We start from the raw sequence: 16,641 nt of genomic DNA, 5'->3' as shown, positions 1-16,641 counted from the left end.
TTGTGTAATCTTGTAATTGTCTCTAGATCAATCTGCTATGGCACATTGCCTTAGTATTAACTCCTGTACCCAGCTAACAATAATGGCTGATATTTATAGAGCACTTCAAGATTTGCAAAGTACTTTATGTATGTTATCTTAAATGACTGTGAAAATGTGGTTGAGAGTAGGCCTGGAAAACACCACTACCACCAAAAAGAAAAAGAAAAAGAAAAAGACAGTAGGCCTGGGCAATCTGGCCTGGCTCTCTAGAGGGCTCTGAGGGGTCTGTGCCTATTTGGAGGAAATAGGTTCGTTGGAAACTAGGTGTAGGTCATCTGGTTTACTGCAGGGCCTAAAAAACTCTCTGAGGCCCATCCTGGAGTAAACACAAATCTGGCTCAGTCTTGAGATTAACAGGTTTTTGATGACTGGGAATGATCATGGCGCCATGTTGAGTAACTCTTTAGAGTCTAACTGGTCCCCAGAATTGCACAGACAACTGAATTGCATTCCTGCTAAGTGCTGATAGACCTAATGTCCAATTTCACGGCTTATTCACCATGACTTATTTCTTCTATGTTTATTTCATGTTAAGAGAAGCAATATTTGCTTAGAGTAGAATCTGCCTAGATGTACCTAGAACTCAGGAGGCAGAACTCTTGCAAAGCCATTAGGAAATTCAGATTTGGGCACCACTGGTTAAGCGGAAAGCACTGGGATTGGGGTTAAAATGGCTGGATGAGTTCCAGATTCTGACATTGACGGTACAGTGGATAGAGTGGCAGGCCTGGAGCCAGGAAGACATGAGTTCAAATCCAGCGTCAGACACTTACTTGCTATTTGACTCTGGGTGAGTTCACTTAACCTGTCAGCCTCAGTTTCCTCATCTATAAAATGGGAATAATAACACCTACCTCCCAGGGTCATCGTGAGGATTAAATGAGGTATTTATAAAGTGTTTTGCATACCTTAAAGGGCTTTATAAAACACCATTATTAACCCTGAGCAGGTCACAATCTCTCTGAGACTCGGGCACCTCAAGTATAAAATGGGAATAATAAATATTTGTATTATCTAACTCACTAGGTAGTTTTGGTGAGAAAAGTGATTTTGTAACCCTTAACAGTTCTACATAAATGTGGCTTGTTACTGTGTTTTCTTTTGTGTTAAGACAAAAGTCACATTTTAGAATCTACATGGTTACTAGCCCCAGAACTACTCTCATAGATGAAAAACTAAAGTTTAAAGATTAAAGTCCATTCTCCTGTAACAGTATTGAGTGATATTTATCTAAAACCATATTCAGAGCTAATTCTAGGCTAATTAATGAATTTCAAAAAGGGCTATAAATCACTTTTTCAAACAGACTCGCTGATGAGAAATGCAGCAGGGCACATTCACAACCCTTTTATTGATGACTCTGCTTTTGGAACCACAGATGCATGATTACTCATTCTCGTCATGCGTCCAATCATATAAAACAACACTGCCCAAGTTCATGAAGCTCAGAATCTGAGCGGCCCTGGTCATCCTCCCACCCTTCCCCCACTGAATTAAGAACCAGAAAGCTTTAACTGGCTCACGTCCCAGCTGTTCAGTTTTCCTAAATATCAGACAAATGTGCCTTATAAAATTGATTGTTTTTGTCAAAAGGCTATACTTTCTCACTATGAACTATAATAAATTGGGTTCAGATTCTTCTTTACTGAATTAATTAAAATTCTCAGGGGCTGAAGATTGCTTTAATTTAAATTTGAACAAAGCCCTCTGAAAGGAACTGAGCTTATTTGAAGTGGCTTCAGGGAGACCAATAAAACATGCTGATATCCTCCAGTACATATTTTTGGTAAGTGAAACCCAATGCCAGAAAGTTACTTTTAAATTAATTTCAACCTGACAGAGTAACTTTAATGAGATTTGTGCCTCTAAAAGTAAACTGTTGGATTCTAATTAAGCCACTATGAGATGCCAACAGACTGTAGGGGGTTATGCTCTGTTCTGATACATTGCACCCTAGATTCCAGAGGAATTCTGCCTTCAGAATGACAGGAAAGAACGATGCTTGACGGTAACCCCAGTACAGGGCCTCTTTCCAAAGAACTGCAAGGCTTTAACACAATTTATCCATGCTGTAGAGACAGTCCCAGGTGCAGGTAACACCTGGGAAAAGTCAGTCAAACCTTAACACATGGAAAAAGAAGCCATTAGCTCAAGCAATTAGGCCTCATGCCTCATCAGCAAGCTAGGTCTTTCTCTTATTTCTACCATTCAATTCACCTGGCTCCCAAGATACTGATGCCCTTAAATAGAGGGAAGCTTGTAATTAGCCTATAGAAAACCTTCCTAAAACCTTCAATTTACTAAGCAGCAAATTTTCCCTTAAAAACATTTTCTTTAAAGAAAAATGGGAGATAACTATGCATATTTGTTATAAGGGTTTTGTTTTTCTTTCTTTTTCAATGGGGGGAGTGGGAAGGGAGAGAAGGTGCCTCTTCATTAATTTGAAAAATACAAATTAAAAAAAAAAAAGAAAGATGGGAGTTATTGCCAACCTTCCCCTTCTCCCATCCCAATGATGGGTCTTCTAGTCTGTTCAAAGTATCTGCTGAGTACAGACCACACAAAATCAGAGAGGTGTACTAGATTCTCAAAAGGTCTAAAGACTGGTCATTTCATTTGGATCACAGTTCTAACAGGACAGAAGGCATGCTTTTGATCCCTAAACAAACCAACTTGTTCTTCTGTGCACTAACCCAGCCAGCCGTCTCTCTTAAAAGTGCACTTTAAAAAAGTTTGGGTGTGGCAAGAGGGTACTAACCAAGCTAGGGTGTGGATGTGGCAGAGACTGGGAAAACAACTGAAGCCTTGCCCTTCTGGATGAGGGGGTCACCAGCCCCACCCCCTTTAGGAAGTATAGTCCATTATTATTAAAATGAAAGAAAGCTGGAGGAGGAGAAGCTTTGTAGTAGGGGAGGGAGTCATTAGTGTATGGATTTTGGTGGTAAAGGTAGTATGTGGAAGTTAAGGACAAAAAAAGATCCTGTATCTCCCTCACATGCTCATAGAGTAGACACTATATAAATGTCTATAACCTATAGACCTATAAGCTTGAGTTTGTTCTGTATTTGCAATCACAACACTTGGCACACCATTGGTATTTTATATCCAAAGACTCCAGCAGGTATGGGCAAACAGAGGGGGAAGCCCATTAAGAGGGAAAAGGGAAGTCAATCACTGCTTTGCCCCTCTTCCCCTTCAGCCCACCCTCCATGGAAAGTATTAATGGAAGCTTACCTCCACTGAGGATGATGACGGCTATAAATATTGCTAGGTCGCTATCATCTAGTTCCAGTGCATTGAATTTTATAGCAAACTCAAACTTGGGCTCCATAAAGTCACCAAAGGGTTTTCTCAGGCTCTTCAGAAACTCCCTTGTCATGAATCCTTGGCCCTCGGATATGAGAACCCCATCTTTATTCATCAAGGAGGCCAGCATGGTGTAGATGATCTCATGGACACCATATTTCAAGAGGGTCACTTGGTCATTCAAGTCAAGGTTGACGAAACCTGGAATGCTCTTGGCGTACTCGGTGATCTCCTGGACAGCCTCCACGGAGCGGAACTGACACCCCTGGAAAATGCGGATGGCAACTTCTTTGCTTTGTTCCTGCAGGGGCGTGCAGTGCTTAAATTTAATCTTGTCTTCTCCCATCATTAAGGAGTTCATGTCATAAATAACAAATGGCTGAAAACAGAAAGGGGGAGAAGTGGATGGGGTTAACCTAATTTTAATTAGATTACTGTAACATCAAAGTTCATAAAACAGGTTTTTTTTTAAAAAAAAAAGTATATTTCCTCCTTTTCAGATAATCCTCAAAGCTGGACATACTTGATGAGACTTTTCTTATCTTGCCACTCATTTAAATAATCTACTGAAACCAACCATGCTTAATCTATTTCAGTCTTTTTCACTGAAGCCATTCAGTTGTGGCTGGTTGATTTTTAGTGACAGTCTTTCATGTTTGTAGGCTACATTGTTTTGGGCTTTTTAAAGGAGGGAGTTCAAATTTATCATTTCTGGGATATAGAGAATGCCTGATGCGGAAACTCCTTCAATCAATCCGTCAACATTCATTAAGTGTCTACTGTGTGCCAGGTACTGTCCTGGGTGCTAGGGATGTAGATACAAAATTGAGTCAGTCCTTGTCATTAATGAGTTTATACATCCATACCTCCTCTGTAACTTATAGCCTTAGAGAGTTTTTTGGAATATTGAACTGTCGAGCAACTTGCCCAGGACGACACAGTGAGTAAATGTCAGAAGTAGACCTTGACTATAAACCTAGACCCCAACCCATAGCACAACAATGCTTGTTGATGTTGGCCTTCATGATGCTGAACTATCTGTTTACCTCTAGTTGTTCTGTTATACAGAACAAACTTTTAACTTTCTTTCATTGAAAAAATGATCACCAGTGGATCAACTTGGGCAAGAAAACCTCCCCTCAACCTAAAAAGATCTACTATGTAACTTGAGATTAAATCTAAAATCTCAAAGGCTTCAAAGTTTGCACATGAAATATACTAAATGATAATAAATCAGTCAGAAACAGATTAGAAAAATCAAGGCCAAGAAAACGTCCATTTAAAAAAAATACTCTGGAAGCAATCAGTTTCGGAAAGAACAGATGTAAGGCCTCTGGGTAAGAGCTGAAAAAATAAATGGCCAAAAAAAAAAAAGGTCTGAATTTATCTTAGCAATGTGAATCCTTAAGGGACAAATTATCGAGTAAGATACATGCATCATTTATGTGGGTCTGCAGCAGACTACTTGGGAAAAGCTAGTTGTATTTGAAAAGCAATTGGCTTTTCTTCGCTCATTACAGCATCATGCAGATATGGCCAGGGATCTGGTAGAGTGCAAAGAAAGAGCCCGGGAACTGGAAGTCAGGTGACTTAAGTTGCAGTCCAAGATCCTGCAATGGAAAGAGTCAGAGGCTTTGGAGTCAGAGGACCTGGGTTGGAACCATGGTTCTGTCACGTGGTACTTGTGTGACCTTGGGCAGTCATTTAACATCTCTGGGCTTTAGTTCCTCATCCATAAAATGAGGATTGTGGACTCTACTCTAAGTTCCTGGCTAGATCTAAATCTATGATCCTATAATCTCTAAGTGCCTCAGTTTCCTTATTTGTAAAATGAAGGACTAGATTGCTTCTGAAATCCCTTTCAGTTCTAGGTCTGTAACTGATTGTTAAGAGCATGGATAGTGAAGAGAGGATGATGATGCCAAGAGTCATATCCCTGGAGGAGCAGGCAGAATGCTCACTAAAGTCTGCTTGTACAGAGCAGGGAAAGGAAGGTCACCTCAGTCAAGTTCCTTCCTTGCTGGAACCCACGCAAACTCTGATGTGAAGTTGGATTCATAGTGGTGTCAACTGGTTTAGTGATAATCCCAGAAAAGACTTCAGGATCTTCTGCTAGGTCTTGGTCTGCTAAATGGGGATCAGGATGTCCTTTAAAATCTTAGTTTACTTCTATGTAAAATGGGGGAAATTGAAGTAGAGGGTTTTTAAGATTTCATCCATAAATAAATATCCTATTATAAATAAATTATAAATCCTATTATCCTCTGGCCTCTTCCAACTCTATCAGCCAAAGCCTTAAGTCACTTCTTCATTGTTGTTCAGTTGTTTTAGTTGTGTCCAACTCTTCGTGACCCGACTTGGAGTTTTCTTGGCAGAGATACTGGAGTGGTTTGCCATTTCCTTCTCCAGCTCATTTTACAGATGAGGAAACTGAGGCACACAGGATTAAGTGACTTGCCCAGGGTCACACAGATATTAAGTGTCTGAGGTCAGATGTGAACTCAGAAAGATGAGTTTTCCTGACTCCAGACCAGTCAGTTATACATTGGGAGAAATAATACTGGCATTACGATCCTTTCCAAATTCCAAGTTCATAACAATCCAAATTAGTCCAGCTCTATTTAGCAAGATCACTCAAGAACTGTGAACATTCTCTAACAAGCAATTCAGTTTAGTGACACTGTTAGCAACCCTAAGCAAAGAGCTTAAGAGGCCAAGGGTGAGTTAACAGTCCCGGCACAGCTCATGGCAGCTCTGTCTACCTCAGCCTTCTGCAGGAAGGAGGAGCCCCGGAGGGCAGTAAGCCTGCCTTCAACAACAGTGCTTCTTCTTGGTTTCTAAGATACAGGGCTGCTCTGGAATGTCAAATCTGCAGTTTCCATTTTTTAGGCTGATTTCTGGGATTTCAGGAGAGAAGTTGGTGTTCAAACTTCTGTCTTCAGAAATGATGTTACTATGGGAAGAAGCGAGAAGAGAATGCCAGGGGATGGACTGTCTCAGATCAATATTTATTGTGTCTTCTCAGGATCCTGGGGGAATCAGAGTCTCAGAGCTAGAAGACGCCTCAGAGGCCATCTGGCTCAACCCCCTCATCCTCATCCTACAGAAGAAGAAGGGCAGTGATTGACCCAAGGTCACACAAGTTATTGGTAATAGAGCTGGGATTCAAGCATAGGTGTTCTGACTCCAAATACCAATGCACTTTTCACTCAGCTCAATCAATAATCAATCAATAAACATTTATCAAGCACCTACTATGTGCCAGGCACTGTGCTAAGTGCTGTACTTCCTTACACTACACCACGCTTTTGAATGTCCATTGCTGTGAGGTTAAGAACAACTCTCCTAGATTTCGCGTAAAACTTCAAAAAAAATTCATTCATGCACTTCTCATGTATTATTGGACATTATAGCTGAATATACTGGTATCTTGTCCCCCTACTACACCATCAGCTCTTAGAGGGCAAGGACCATTTCCTATCTAAACTTTGCATATCTCTTAGTAAATGTTTATTATATTGGATTAGATTATTATTTTTTGAGAGGCAGCAAAGTCTGTGGGGACAGAGTAGGGAGCAGAATGTCACTTCAGTTGTATTCTTTCCCTGCTGGGAACTCTGGCAAGCTGTGATGTGAAATTGGGCTTGTGGTGGTGGCAACTGGTTTAGAGATCGTACTGGAAAAGATGTCAGGATTTTCTGCTAGGTCCTGGTCAGGAAGACCTGGATTCATCATCCCACCCCTGATACATTCTACCTGTGTGACCTTGGGCAAGTCAGTTAAAACTCTCAGTACCCCCCCCCCCACCGGCAACTCTCCAATCCTCCTCAGCTGTGGATCTGTATGGGTACAAAGAATTTCCTTATGAGGAGGTCCCCATTCCAATGAAGGTCTGGTCCCAAGATAAAATTGTATGTCAAAAGGCAGTGTAGCAGAGAGGAAGGAGAACTGGATTTGGAATTGTAAGACCTGGGTTCTAGTTTTGGTTCTTCTACTTTCTAACTCACTGTTCTAAGTCATGTCCCCTCTCTGGGCTTCTCCCTGCTCATCTGTAAAATGGGTAGAATAATATTTGCCCTGCCTACCTCACTGGGCTGCTAAGAAGACAGAATTTTGTCCTGGAAGAATGTGAGCTATTATTATTACTGTTGTTAATTTTTGTCCTTGTCCTACTTTAGAAATAATTCTCAAAGGCCAGTTGTGCATTGCATGGCTGGTGATGTTTTGACAGAAGCCAGACAAAGTGAGGCCCCTGCTCACATGGAGTTTATGGTCTATCTAAATCCATGCTCATGAAATGTCGGCTCTTTTGGTGCATCTAGGTGGCACAGTGGACAGAGCACCGGCCCTGGAGTCAGGAGGACCTGAGTTCAAATCTGGCCTCAGACACATAGCCTTTACTAGCTGTTTGACCCTGGGCAAGTCACTTAACCCCATTGCCTAGCCCTCCTCCCAAAAAAATATCGGCTTTCTTTAGTACTCTAGAATAGACTGCCATGGAAAACTTCTAAGATGCTGTTGCACTGTACATAACATGGCTGTAATACCACCTCTCATTCCCTTAAGGCAACGATATGTATAGAACGCCTGGCTTTACTTTTTGGGCATGCTTCTGTCTAATGGCACAGCCCCTCAGGCCCGAGGATATGCACAGAGCGATTTCTCCTCAATGGAAGCCCTTTATCTGGAACCATGCCCTAATAAGTCACCCCTGTGACTCCGCTCTTCCCCCTCCCCCTCCAACTATAGCTCTTGGTTCCTGTTTTTGAGATTGTGATAGTTAAACTCTGGGCACAAAAATCCTGCTAATTCTTTCTCCCTATTTAACAACAATGTGTCTTTAACCCCTTGGCAATCGATGGTGGTCAGGATTTCCTGGCAATAAACACTCAAGGACAAAGAAAAGAATCTAGCACCCCCACCACACCATACCAAGCCATTCCAGTTTTTCCCCCCCTCAGCATTTCAGGTGCCAACTCTGCTAGGATGGTGCTGAGCTGGAAGAGAATTTTGGGTATTTACAAGCAAATGAGTGGCACACGGGGCCTGCTTCACCAGAAAACTCTTTATTCCATTTAGTCACAGCACTTATCTTGGCTGCTAGGCAGACTAGGATATTTCCATTGTACTCTGGAAATCTGTACAGGCCAAGGCCTTTTTGGACTCTAGGTGAACATTCAGATTGTTACGTTGACAATAAGTACACAATCCCTCTGTCCTCGAATATTTACCTTTTAGGGAAATCTGCTATTTAGGGGCCATCACACTGTACAAGTACTAATGAGTAATTAATTTACATCTTTGAATTGTAAACAGTTAAACTTCTCATCACTCTTACACAAAGCAATAATGCTGAAACTGGCTGCTTATCTTCAGATTTACTGAAAAGATAGCGGTCCATTTGCATTAGTGAGAGATCGTAACCCAGAGTGGAATTTGGCCTGTGAAATTCATCTTGAATCACTGAATTAATATTGCACCCCTGTGCCAAGTTCCTCCTGATAAAACATACTTAACTTTTTTGTGTATCCTGTGCATTTTTTTTGAACCATAAAGAATTGAGGTATGGCATTGAAGGCCCTTCATGATTTATCCCAAACCAGCTTTCCCAAACTTATCTCCTACTAACTTCTCTTCATGTGCTCTATAAGCCAGTCCACTGGGCTAGTAAACATCTATGCCACCTACAGTTTCTGATCTACCATATTATTATCTGCAAAAATATTCATTTTTTGTCTCACTTCAGGTGTCTTTTCCTCTCTGTCCTCTTAATTATTCCACCATAAGAACTCTCCTTCCTCTGAACTACCAAAATACTTTGTACCTTTCTTAGGCACCTATCTTGTCTTATCATAGTTGTTTGTGGCCCTATCTTTCCAACTAGATTGTAAACCCCTCAAGGGCTGGAGTCACATTCGCCTTGCACAATAATAGGCATTCAATAAAAGTCCCCTGCTAACCTTTCTATAGTTAAAAGAAATATGTCATTAACATCACTCTTGGCCTGTATACAATATCATCTGCAGCATTATTAATTCAAGAAAGAACCCTCACCTCTCTACATTCTGCCTCAAGATTTGATGCTCAGAATTTGGTACTAATAATGTAGATGAAGATACTGCATCAAACTGGAAGATACACATCTGGGTTTGACCAGAATGAAAAGCACAGCCACACGAAGATTTCCAATCCAATGCAAAACTGGATTTGCAGTCACAGAAAATAGGAAATGTTGAGAAAAGAAGAATAAAAAACCTACTGCTCCAAATTAAATATAATCCACTCTGTGAGAGGTACTATGATTTCTACAAGGGGAATGATAGCTGATTAATCCACCAGAGTTCTAAGTGGGGGAAATTTCCCTTTGGATTATGTAGAGGTAATTGATTTGGATTTTCAGAAATGTCCTATAGCATGTGCTAATAAGAAAAATGAGTCAGCACTGGCATTAGCGATTCTTTGAGAGGACAAGGTTACAGCTAAAGGACAGGAGGGAAGGGTAGGAATAAAGGGACATTTGTCTGGATAGAAGTGTGTAAAAAATCCACAGGGACCCTCTAGACATCTGGGATTTTTATAAGTGATTTGTGAGAAAACAATCTGTAAGTCTGTAGATGATATTAAACTTCTCTGGATAGTGAAATGACACACTTATGGGGAAAAATTGCAAAGATCAGTCAGTGTTGACTGAGTGCCTGTCATGGGCTAGTACTATTGGAAAGCCTCATGAGGCTGTGTGAGAGCAGATCAGTTCGAGGCAAATGCAAAAGAGTATGTTTGAAGGAAAAGAATCTGAGCTATATTCAGAAGGTTTCAAAGTCCCAGTTATGACCCAGGAAAGGGAAATGGGAAATCACTGAAAACTGTTCCCTGAAATATCATCTCAATGTACAGCTGCAGCCAAAAAGGTCAATAAAATTCTGGGCATCATCAGGAAATCTACAGGAAACCAACCGGAACACATTATCTTTTCCTTGTATAGACCTTGTATAGACAGCTGGACATCTGGGAATTCTGTGCCCAGTAGTGGTTACCAGCATCCAAGAAAGGCTTAAAGGAACATGAGGTTAATGAAATCATTAAGGAATTGGGGGAGTGGGGGAATAAGGAGGCCGGATGCTGAATAAGAACAAATCAAAAAATCTGGGAAGATAAAGGCTGAAAAAGTCAAGGCTGTAGGGTCATAGGGTCATAGATTGAGAGCTGGGAGGAATTTGTAAGAAAGAAGGTGATGGGAAACATGTACCCAGACCCGTTTGCCAAATCCTGGCATTCCACCACTTGGAGATGCTTATTTAAAGCTTGAAAGCAGTAAACACATGACAAAAAGAAGGAAATATTGTTTTACTCAGTGGACAGTAAACCTGTGGAACTCATTCATTACCTCAAGGGGTGATAGAAGTTGAAAATAAAAATAACTTTAAAATGGTTCAGATAAATTCATGGACGAAAGATCCATACAGGGTTGTAAAGGAAAAAACAAGATGTCTGGCGCTATATCTCATATATTTGAGACTGACTTCTGGAAGGACAACCAAATCCTCCCACAAACTGCCTCTTGGGAAGACAGCAAAACCTGTGTGACCTGGATCACCAAGTGTAGGTGAGCATGGCTTCCTGTCACATATTATAATGTAGCCCAATATGGTATCTAGAAATGTCTTTGCTGATTATTTTTCTTCATGTTGCTGATTGCACGGCTCATGTGTTTTCCATTTACCAGATCACACATGGTTCTCCTGAGTTGGCTATCACTAAAGACAATAAGCCCCAAACATTCTGGCTTGGCTCTCTCCCCTTGCTGTTTTTTGCCCCCAAATCTTCTCACTTTCTCTTGTTTATAATCTTAGATTTGTAGAACTGAAAGGGATCAGAGAGGTTATTGAGTCCATAGGAGCATCAGAGATTTAGAGCTGGAAGGGACTGCAGAGGTCACCCACTCATTTTACAGATGAGGAAACTGAGGTAGAAAGTGTCAGTGCTGGAACCAGAACCCAGGTTCTATGACTCCAAATTCAGGATTCTTTCAACTAGACCACATTGCTTTTCTAGGCCCTTTATTTCAAGAATAGGAATTAGATTCCTAATAGGGATCTGAAATAGAGATTTCATTGACATAGGGACCTCCTTTGACCAATGCAAGTTGGCATCTTTTCTGCAATTTAATCTTAGAGTAGAAAAGTTAGGTGCTTTGCCCAGGATCACAAAACTAGGAAGTGTCAGAGGAAGGATTTGAATCCAAGTCTTCCTGGGTCTGAGACCAATTCTCTATCCACTATGCCAAGCTGTCTCCTGCATCCTGCTTCCTCCCACCTCATTTTACAGAGAAGGAAACTGGAGCTTGCTGAAATTCACAAGATAGATGGACCAAAACAGATACAAGTTGAGAATTCGGGTCGCCTGTCTCTAAGTCAAAGACTATTCTAGGGGTCATTTCTATTTATTTGAAGTTATCATACCCTGGGGCTCTAGGGATGGTGCCTTTGAACTAGGAACCGTTAGGTCCTTCAGCTGCCAGGTTAGTCCTATATTAGACAGAGGTAAACATGAAGACCTATCAAATCTCAACTTTCTTTTCCTGGCTCCTTTGGAGACTTAAATAAATAGAGACAAATAAACAAAAAATTTAATAGGTCCAACTACCCGCCTTCCAATGAGCTAGAATGTAACCACAGCTCTTAAAATCCTCTATGCCAGTTGAATACCACTCAGCTGGCATAAACACTAATATTGGCCCAACAATTGAGTAAAAACAAATGATCCAAGTAGTTTTTTAATTAGCTATATATAGTGCATTATCTTTTTTTGTTTTAAGATGTGTGAACGTTAAAACAGGGCTCTCAAAAAAGCTCTGCCAAGACTTGTCAATTGTACCTCCACCACATCTCTCCTATCTGTCTTTCCAACCAACAGAGCCACCCTTTTATTACTAAATCAGGCCTTCAACTCCTCTCCCTCGGGCTACTTGAACAGAATCCTATTTAGTCTCCTTTGCTTCCACCATCTCCCATCTCTAATCCATCCCCCACACAGCAGCTAAAATAATTTTCCTATGGCTTAGATGAGATTATTTAATTCCCCAGCTCAAACATGCTTAGCACAGTGCTTGACACATAGTATGAGCTTAATAAATGCTTACTGACTGACCAAAAAGCCTTCAGGAACTCTCTACTGGCCCTAGTATAAAATATAAACTCCTCAGCCTAATAGTAAATGTTCTCTGTATAAAGGCTATGGCTTACCTTTCTAGATTTCTGCACGTCCTCCCCACCTCTACTTCCCTTGTCTTCCTCCAAGGCTCAGGGCAGATGCCCCTTCCAACATGAAGCATTCTTAGTGACCCCAACTTGGTTAGAGCTATCTCCTTTCTATTTACTTTTCCTTCTTGGTTCCACATCCTCCAATGGAAATGGCTTTAGATCCCCGCCGCACCCCCCCCCCAATTTCTCAGGGGTAAGACATGGCTTCATTTTTGTTTTCTTTTCCCAGCACCTTTGTTTGTCACACCGTAGGCACTTAAAAGTCTATCAAATTGAACCAAAGATGTATTAGCTTAGATCAAATGAATCTAGAAACTGGTCATAGTTATTTTTCAAAGCTCTGCAATAGAGATGTTTAAAAAAATACATATAAATGATCATATTTGCATGGATTAATGACTCCGGAAGGCTTTAGAGCAGCCCTCTTTCTCTTCTGCTACCACCGTTCTACTTTGGATTCTTTTGTTTTCAGGTTCTCCTGGTTTCTCTTCTAGGATTTTAAGACTTGACCAATGGTATCATTTTCATCAGAGTTGGGGTGAATTCCCATTCATTCCTATTACCTCCCTTGACCTCAGTTTCCTTATTTGCAAAGTGAAGGGATTGGACTGGATGATTTCTAGGGTCCTTTTCCATCTCTAAATCCACATTCTCATAACTTAGATCTAGAAATGGCCTCAGATTTGTACCCCTCCCCCACAACTTACATCTCTACCCTCAAGGAATATGGCAAACTTCAGGTCATAAAACCAGTTCCTTGATACTTCTGGATTTCTGATCCTGCTTAGAACCAGCCACCTTTCTGGTGACAATAGTCCGTCCATTAAAAAGAAAGAGCATAATTTCCAACATGCCCATAGTAAACAGTGTAATGTTCTGGGGCGCAAAGTCCAAAATAGTACAAATAGTATAAAAAGTTTTACTCACTATTTGTAGATAGAGCACAGCCGCCATCTCTTAGATATGGCGTGAAAAGTTGGCAGGCAGAGCCCAAGGGTTTGTCTATTTATTTATCGTTTTATGACAAACCACAGCGCTGAGAATGGTTTTTGTGAAAGCTGCCCTCTGTTTGTTTTCATCCACAAACATGGAATCATGTGACAGTGATACACCTTATGTGAATATCACTCCACGGTAATAGTCAAACATGAGGCACTTCCAAAGTCCAGCCAGTTATCAAATTGCCATTCATGGAACACAACACCAAAGTTCATCTATTAGTTCCCCTGACTGCCAGAGTTCAGGGCAACTTCTGCTAATGGGTCAAGCTATTGGAGGAAACTTGAGTTGTCCTCACAGGTGACCACTTCCTCTGTGCACTTGAAAGAAGGTGCTGGAGGGACAGCTTCCTCCTAAACATCTGTCCTACTGGAATGCTATGGAGTAGCTCTCTCCTTTGCTTAAAATTTACAGCAGCAAAGCACTCAGTTAGACATCAGAAGTGGGCACATTATACTCAAAATGCCAATCTTAAAATATAGTTTCCCTGTTCCCTAAAAGGATAGGGCAACCCTTTTTTCTAGCTCTTTGACACATTTATTTATCAGATTAGCCAATCAGAATCATTTTGAATCATGTACAATAGGGGGAAGTTCTTAATACTTTTGATGTCATGGGCCCTTTTGTCAGTCGGTTGAAACCAATGCACCCTTCCTAACAAAATACGTTTTTAAATGCATAAAATGAAATAAATAGGATTATAAAAGAAACCAATTATATTGAAATGCAGTAATCTATATCTATATCTATAAATAAACCTCGAAGTTCATGGCCTCCAGGTTAAGAACTCCTGATCTGGGAGATGATGCAACAGAACGTCTAAGGGTATGGGATAGTGCTTCTTAAGGCAGGAACTCAAGGAAAAGCTAGATGACCACCTATAGGGAGTCTTCTGGGGAGAGATGCCTGCAATCCCTAGAGATGCCTTCTAATTTCCTCCTCCAACTCCAAAATTCTATAACGGTTCTGATTTCTACAGCTTGAAAATTGAAAAAGTGCTTTGCTCCCAGCGGGCCAATAAAGGGAGCACCCCCATTTCATGAATGTTGAAACCCAGGTTCAGAGCAGTAAGGTGACAGCGATGTCATTACGCAGCCAGAAAGCAGCAGAGCCTGGATGGGAGCCCAGGTGTCCTGACACCAAGTCCAGTGTTCTTTCCTATACACAATGACATAAGTGTATTGGAATATACTTATGTTCTTTCCAATACACTCATGACAAAAGACCCAGCAGTTTTGATTTGGGGTAGAGGACAAAGAAGAGGTCAGGGCAGAAGTATAAGTAAGAATGTAACCTAGGTGACCTAGGGCCAGGTTTGGACTCTGGCCCAAGCAGGAGAAGCTGGGGTTGCTTTGTATGCCGCAGGGAAAATGCTAAAAAACAAACCTTGCCCATGTCACAAATTTGCTCGAGGTAGTAACTGAGCAAATGTGCACAGGACAGAGGAGTAATTCAGTGTAATTTTGAATCCCAATCAATCAATAGGTACTTTTATATGAATACTTGACTGCATTTGCTGAGAACCAGCCTAGTGTCACAGAAAGAACACTGGATGTGAAATCAGAGGAACTGTGTTCAAATTCTAATTCTACCCTGGATTACCTGGATTATCTTGGACTAGGCATTCCCCTCTCTTGGTTTTGGTTGCAATATTCATGAAATGAGGGCTGGATTAGATGATCTAGAGAAAGATTCCATTTATCTCCAGGTTATAGGATCTCAGGATCATAGCTTCAGAGGTCATCTGGAATATTCTCTCATTTTACAAATGGGGAAACTGAGGCCCAGAGAGATAAGGTAATTTGTCCAAGTTTATACGGGTTATAAACAGCAAAGCTGTGATACAAACCCTGCTCTGATTCCCAATTCAGCTGTACCACTCTTATCCCTGTGACTGGTTAGATCTCCTCATAATAGGGGGAAAAAAAGTCCAGAACTGATAGGGATATTATCAACAGGATCTCTTAAAAGGGGTCATGACCATCAACGAGAAAGCAAGCAATAATGTCAATTTTAAAAATGGCCCCTTTGAGACAGTCACTTTAATTTCCCTCCCTCCTCCTGGGGCTTTGGGTTATGGGAGCATGCTTCTCTTGTCCTGGCCTGAGAAGCAGCAATGATCTCAGTCCCAACAGGGTGTGTAGTGGGATTCAAATAGCTTCACCACACCAGCTATAACCACTTTGTGATCTCCACCCTCTAAGGAGCCCTGACTTCTGCAAATTGTTTCCTCTCTAGGCAGCAATCTCTACTTTCATAAGTCCTGGCCAAAAGATAACAGAACAGCACCCTGGAGATAGACTCGACCAAAAGAACAACATGATTGTGTCAATAAAGAATGAACTGCTAGTCTTTTTGGAAATTACTTTCTGGTTTTCCTCTCCCATTTTCCTCCCTTTGCAACAACTTCATTCTCCTGCAGCCTAATTTGATTTTGTAGGATAGCAAGAAAGCAAGATGCCGAACAGCTTGACTTCAGCCTTGGCCATCTGGGGAATATGCTTTCTGAGTTTCGGATTGCCTTCCTCCTGCTTCCACAACCTCCACTCTTGCGAGCTCTTCCGTCCTAAGGGGAGTTTGGTCTACAGAGGCCAAGGGCTCCTCCGCTTGGCTCCTACAATTTCCAAGGGGTAATAGTTTTCAGCTTTTGCCATGAAAAGAGAAGCTCCCAATGGGTCATTATTATCTCAAATTGTCTGCAGTGCTTCATCGCGAAGGGATTTACCTGAAGTGAGTTTTAAAAATGAAATGAGATGGGCCTGGTTTATGTAACCCTCAGAAATGTCTAGGAGAGCTGGGGAGCAGCTAGTTGTGTTAACTGAAATTCTAGATGCCTGAGCAAGTTTCAAGAATAATAATAAATGGCATATATCTAGTTCTTCAAGGTTTGGAAAGTACTTTACATATATGATAACCCTGTGAAGTAAGTCCTACAATTAATATTATTCCAATTTTACAGATGAGGAAACCGAGGTTCAAAGAAGAGGCAACATTTGGAGCAGTAGATGAAGCTAGAATCAACAAGACCTGAGTT

At 41.1% G+C, this 16,641-nt stretch overlaps 1 protein-coding gene across 6 annotated transcripts in view; it reads right to left on the bottom strand.

The window, feature by feature from the left end:
- Window positions 1-16,641, bottom strand: part of PPARG (peroxisome proliferator activated receptor gamma) — a 177,428-nt gene that overhangs the window by 16,765 nt on the left and 144,022 nt on the right. For 5 of the 6 annotated variants that reach the window (XM_020981077.2, XM_020981074.2, XM_020981076.2 and 2 more), the window contains one exon: window positions 3,277-3,727. The exons of the other annotated variant lie outside the window; for it this stretch is intronic. In XM_020981077.2, coding sequence (XP_020836736.1) covers window positions 3,277-3,727 — 451 coding nt within the window. The remainder of the gene's footprint in view (window positions 1-3,276; window positions 3,728-16,641) is intronic. 6 annotated transcript variants of the gene reach the window in all.

This window comes from Phascolarctos cinereus, unplaced genomic scaffold (genome assembly GCF_003287225.1).
Source record: "Phascolarctos cinereus isolate Bilbo 61053 unplaced genomic scaffold, phaCin_HiC Scaffold_4;HRSCAF=312, whole genome shotgun sequence".
NCBI classification, from domain to species: Eukaryota; Metazoa; Chordata; class Mammalia; order Diprotodontia; family Phascolarctidae; genus Phascolarctos; species Phascolarctos cinereus.
Note: the sequence above shows the minus strand (reverse complement) of the source record. Positions and strands in the feature narration are given on the sequence as shown.